This window comes from Lissotriton vulgaris, chromosome 1_1 (genome assembly GCF_964263255.1).
Source record: "Lissotriton vulgaris chromosome 1_1, aLisVul1.2, whole genome shotgun sequence".
Classification (NCBI taxonomy): Eukaryota; Metazoa; Chordata; class Amphibia; order Caudata; family Salamandridae; genus Lissotriton; species Lissotriton vulgaris.
In genome coordinates, this window is record NC_141685.1 from 33,155,184 (window position 1) to 33,160,738 (window position 5,555).

At 41.8% G+C, this 5,555-nt stretch overlaps 1 protein-coding gene across 1 annotated transcript; it reads right to left on the minus strand.

Annotated features, from left to right (window-relative positions):
* Window positions 1-1,619: 1,619 nt before the first annotated feature.
* LOC147737069 (uncharacterized) lies at window positions 1,620-3,958 on the minus strand. The gene has a single exon (XM_086962155.1). The coding sequence runs from the start codon at window positions 3,153-3,155 to the stop codon at window positions 2,028-2,030; it is 1,128 nt and encodes a 375-aa protein (XP_086818281.1). The 5' UTR covers window positions 3,156-3,958; the 3' UTR covers window positions 1,620-2,027.
* Between the last annotated feature and the right edge of the window lie 1,597 nt (window positions 3,959-5,555).

Consider the following 5,555-nt stretch of genomic DNA (forward strand, 5'->3'; position numbering starts at 1 on the left):
TACTGTGAACTCAGGTTGGAGAAGGTAGAGGGATCTGCTGTTGACCCAATCCTAGTTCGTGAACCACCACTGCAACTGACTTGCAGTCCCCTCCGTAATCTGAATGTCATCGGAAATATTCCCCTGGTGCTGCGCCCACTGAAACTTCAGGTCCCAATGCAGAGCACGTATATGCCATCTGGCATGATGCACCAGCAGGATGCAGGAGGCCATGAGGCCCAGCAGTCTCAGGGTCATTCTCACCGAACACCGGGATGGAGGCTGAAACATCGGTATCATAGCCCCAATATACTGGACTTGCAGCTAGGGAGGATAGACCCAAAACTGTGTTGTGTCCAGAACGGCTCAGATGAAAAGGAGCTTATCGGATGGAATCAGGTGCAACTTCAGCACGTTAACTGAGAACCCCAGCAAATGCAGGAAGTCCGTCGTAGTCTGGAGGTGGGAGCCTTCTACAGCCAGTCGTCGAGATAGGGGAAGACTGGAACCCCTGATCTGCGCAGATGAGCTGCGACCACCGCCATCACTTTCGTGAACACCCGGGGGAGGGGGTGGCTGGTAAGGTCAAAGGGAAGCGTGGTAAACTGAAAATGCGGGTGGCCTACCGTGAACCATAGGTAATGCCGGTAGGCAGGCAAGACGGGGATGTGAAAGTAAGTGTCCTGCAAGTCCAACGCTACCATCAAATCTCCAGGGTCGAAGGCAGATAAGACCTGAGCCAAGATTAACAACTTGATGTCCCTGAGAACTAAGCTAGGATGCAGGCCTTTGTCCTTCTTGGGTACCAAGAAGTAGTGGGAGTAGCAACCCCGACCTACTTCTGGCACATGGACGCGTTTGACAAAGAGATCCATAACTTCCTGGAAGAGAAGGGCCAAATGATCCTCCGACATGGGATGAAATCACCACAAACTGCATGACCCTTACGCACTCCGCTGCTTGCGGAACTCCGCGTAGACCGCCAGAGTTTTTATGTCACTTTGCGGAGTTCCTCACTGAGGAACTCCGCATAGGCTTAATCTTATCATGAAAAAATAGATATCAGTCATATGTTGAGAAACAAGGGTGAGTAGAAACCTTTTGGGTGGAGTAAAATTTAAGACATTATTATGGTGATTTTTAGGGCAATTAGTTGATTTTTGCAAGCACTAACACTTCTCTGTGTAAAGTAAAGACCTTGAGAGTTTTGTAACTTTCAGATACTCAAATTGTGGATTCTGTTGCAATGAAAAATATTTCCAGGCCTGAAATTTCTTTGGAGGTTGCAGGCGGGCAGCCCAAGTTATCCTGCAAGAGTTTCTTGATGAATTCTATTGCAACTACAATATGTGCTCTCTCATGTAAAGTCAGGTTGTTAGAAGCTTTTCTGCAACTCAAGATACGCCTTACTTTTCACCTGGTGTGGATGCATTTCTCATGTTTAGTGATATCTCCTTTCTGAGTATAACGTTTCTGGCTTTCCCCTCCTGTATATGGCTTTAGTCCAGTGTGAATTCTCTCATGTGAAATGACATTGTATTCAAGACTAAACCGTATCTGACATTCAGAACACACATAAGGCTTTTTTCCCCCGTGTGAGTTCGCTCATGTCAAGTGAGAAGTAATTTGTACCCAAAACATTGCTTGCATTTCAAGCACTCATAAGGTTTTTCCCCAGAGTGAGATCGCTCATAAAGCATAACACTGTCTTTCAGATTCAACCTTTTATGGCATAAGGATTTTCTCTAGTGTGGAGTTTCTCATGGTGAAATAGCGTTTTTATCTGCAGCTTTTCTGACATTCAGAGCACTCATAAGGTTTTTCATCAGTATGGAGTCGCTTATGGTTAGTGAGGCTGTGCCTATCAAATAGGAATTTCTAGCATTCACAGAAATTGGTAATGTTTTTCCCCTGTGTGTGTCTGCTCATGTAGAGTGAGATTGAGTTTAAAATGTATGCTTTTCTGGCATTCGGAGAACTGATTATTTTGATGGTGTGTTTTCTTATGGCGCTTGTAACCATCTCTACCTCTGAATCTTTTCTGACATTTAGATCACTGATAATTTTTTTTCTCGAGTGTGGATTTTCACATGATCAGTGAGAGTAGATTTTTGTATGAAACATTTTTGGCATTCGGAGCACTGATAAGGTTTTTCCCCAGTGTGGATTCTTATATGCTTAGTGAGACTGTCTTTTACACTGAAACATATCTGGCATTCGGAGCACTGATAAGGTTTTTCCCCAGTGTGGATTTTTATATGCTTAGTGAGATTGCTTTTTTGACTGAAACATTTGTGGCATTCAGAGCACTGATAAGGTTTTTCCCCAGTGTGGATTCTTATATGCTGAGTGAGATCCCTTTTTTGCCTGACACATACCTGGCATTCAGAGCACCGATAAGGTTTTTCCCCAGTGTGGATTTTTATATGCTCAGTGAGATTGCTTTTTTGACGGAAACATTTGTGGCATTCAGAGCACTGATAAGGTTTTTCCCCAGTGTGGGTTCTTATATGCTGAGCGAGACTGCTTTTTTCACTGAAACATTTGTCGCATTCAGTGCACTGATAACGTTTTACCCAAGTGTGGGTCCTTGAATGTTTAGTGAGTCTTTTTTTGTCACTGAAACATTTCTGGCATTCAGAGCATTGATAAGGTTTTTCCCCAGTGTGGAATCTCACATGTGCAGTTAGAAGTGATTTAAGTTTGAAATCTTTTGGGCATTCGGAGCACTGATAAGGTTTTTCCCCAGTGTGGGTTCTTATATGCAACGTGAGATGTCTTTTTTCATTGAAACATTTCTGGCATTCAGAGCACTGATAAGGTTTTTCCCCAGTGTGGAATCTCACATGTGCAGTTAGAAGTGATTTAAGTTTGAAATGTTTTGGGCATTCAGAGCACTGATAATGTTTTCCCACTGAGTGGGTTAATGCATGTTGATATAGACTCGCTTTGACTCTAAAGCTTTTCTGGCATTCAGAGCACTGAAAAGGTTTTTCCCCAGTGTGGATTCTCATATGCTCAGTGAGATAAGATTTATGCCTGAAACTTTTTTGGCATACTTTGCACGGAGAGTGTTTTCCCCCAGTGTGGATTCTCATATGTTCAGTGAGATAAGATTTACGCCTGAAACTTTTTTGGCATACTTTGCACTGAGAGTGGTTTTCCCCTGTGTGCATTCTGTCAAATTCTGTGAGATAAGATTTATGGCTGTATCTTTTTGGGCACAGGTAACTTTTTTCCCTAACTTCGGTTATTTAGCCTCGATTTTAGAGTCGGGTTTGTTTAGATAATGTTCAGCACTTATCTCTAAAAGAAATTGTGTGTAATCTTCTCAACACTTGAATTGAGCAAAAAACGTCGGGAAGCAGTCCTGTAACACCTGTTGAAATCTTTCTAACAGATAATAGTCTTTAGGTAATAGCCTCTCCGGCAGCAACTTAATTTGTGACTGAAGTTTTTCTCAAATCTATTTCTATAGGTTCTTAGCAATGCAGTAGTAATGTTTTAGTCTGATATTTAATGATTAAACTGATAAGTACCTTTTTGCACTGGTGTAATGGCAGTAACTGAGGGCGTTAGAACGTGCAGAGTACTATTGTGGATCATTAGTCGGAGAACATCAGTTCCTTCTACCCTTTCTATGTTTGGGGTAAGTTTAAGGTTTGTAGTTCTGAGGATGAGGATTTATTTACATTAGATATAGCGAAACAGTGCTCCTTTAATCCATTTTTATATTTAACAGTTTTACATATCACTCCTGCACAACAGATAATGTTGAGGCGATTTACATAGAACTACAGAACAGTACACAATAAAAAGGAAACAATCTGAGATGGTCATTAACACAATAAAGTGGTGAATTTTTAAGGTTTTCGCAAGAAAGAGCAGAGCGGGTGAAGGTGTTTTATATCCCGAGGCAGATAGTCTCAAACTTGCGTAACTGGTTAAAAACGGTTGTTGAACAAAGGTGATTTTCCAATCTTTTGGTTGTTAACGTGTCAGCTTCGGAGTCTTCTTTCAGCGTCTTTTCTTTGATGGTATCCAGAAGAAACCTTTAGTTGTAACTTTCTTTTATGTAGTGTGTGCTTCCTCTCTAGAATTACATGATGCTTTAGATGAACGTTATTCTGTCATGCTGAGGCAATTTGTCTTTCTGATAATATTTCCGATGAGGATGCTGAAGCGGTCTTTCTACATTATTTCTGATGCTGTGTGCACAGATATGGCTTTGCTCTGGGTTAATGAAATGCAAAATTAAAGACTTCACTTACAGGTATAGTACTTTCCTCGCCACACTTAGATTTTTGGAAATTGTTTAAACGTAGAATGCTGGATGTCCTTCAGTTTTTCAAAATAATCCTTCTTATGGCGCTGAGATTCAAATGCTTAGTGCTAAATCTTGCTTTCTTAGTCCGTAATTTCAATCACCTATAGTATTAAAATTAAATAGTTAATGTACATTTCCAAAAATATAATTTACAAGCCAAATCAATGCAGAATTTTGAATATGCTGAGCTGTTTTTCAGACAGAGCAGAGTGCAGAATGGTAGCATGAGAGTACTTGGATATAGGAGTGAGGTTTTGTAGAATTTTCAACATTTTATTAAGTTCACAAAGGATACATGTACCCTATGGAGTTGCAACATAGAATCCCAAAAGCAGATTTGAAAGTCATATGGACTGGCACCAAACAGATATTAAAAAACTATATACTATTAATTAATTTGTAATGCAGATTTCTGGGAAGGGAATGACTCCTCCACGGACAACAGGCGTTTTCCCCTGCCCTGAGTTACCACCTACTTGTATCTGGTTTCCTGACTTTTGAGTTTTGGCCTCTGCCTCAAGCAAATCTATTGTGTGCTGCGAGGACTATGCCTAAACCAGGGGTCTCCAACCTTTTGCGTAGTCAGAGCTACTTCTGGCCAGTGAAAATCGTTGTGAGCTACTGAACCCAAAGCAACTCGCGCATTTTTCCGAGAGACCCCCGCACGCCCAGTTTCATTGACTTTAAGCCTAATTTCATCAGAGCCCATACTGTGCATTTCTGCGCTCCGTTTCACTCGTTTTTTGTGCCTTTCTGCCCTCTGTTTCACTCGTTTTCCCCTTGTTTTTGTGGTTTCTGCTCTCTGTTTCACTCGTTTTCCCTTTGTTTTTTGTGCCCTTCTGCCCTCTGTTTCACTCGTTTTTTGTGCCCTTCTGCCCTGTTTCACTCGTTTTTTGTGCCCTTCTGCCCTCTGTTCCCTCGTTTTTTGTGGCTTTCTGCTCTCTGTTTCACTTGTTTTTTTTGGCCTTCTGCTCTCTGTTTCACTTGTTTTCCCCTTGTTTTTTGTGCCCTTCTGCCCTCTGTTTCACTCGTTTCCCCCTTGTTTTTGTGCCCTTCTGCCCTCTGTTTCCCTTGTTTTTTGTGCCTTTCTGCCCTATGTTCCACCCGTTTTCCCCTTGTTTTTGTGGCCTTCTGCCCTCTGTTTCACTCGTTTCCCCCTTGTTTTTTGTGCCCTTCTGCCCTGTTTCCCTTGTTTTTTGTGGCCTTCTGCTCTCTGTTTCACTTGTTTTCCCCTTGTTTTGTGCCCTTC

What these genes read in the sequence shown, in the direction of transcription:
- LOC147737069 (XM_086962155.1), bottom strand. Translation starts at nt 3,155, where the DNA reads ATGCACACAGGGGAAAACCACTCTCAGTGCAAAGTATGCCAAAAAAGT.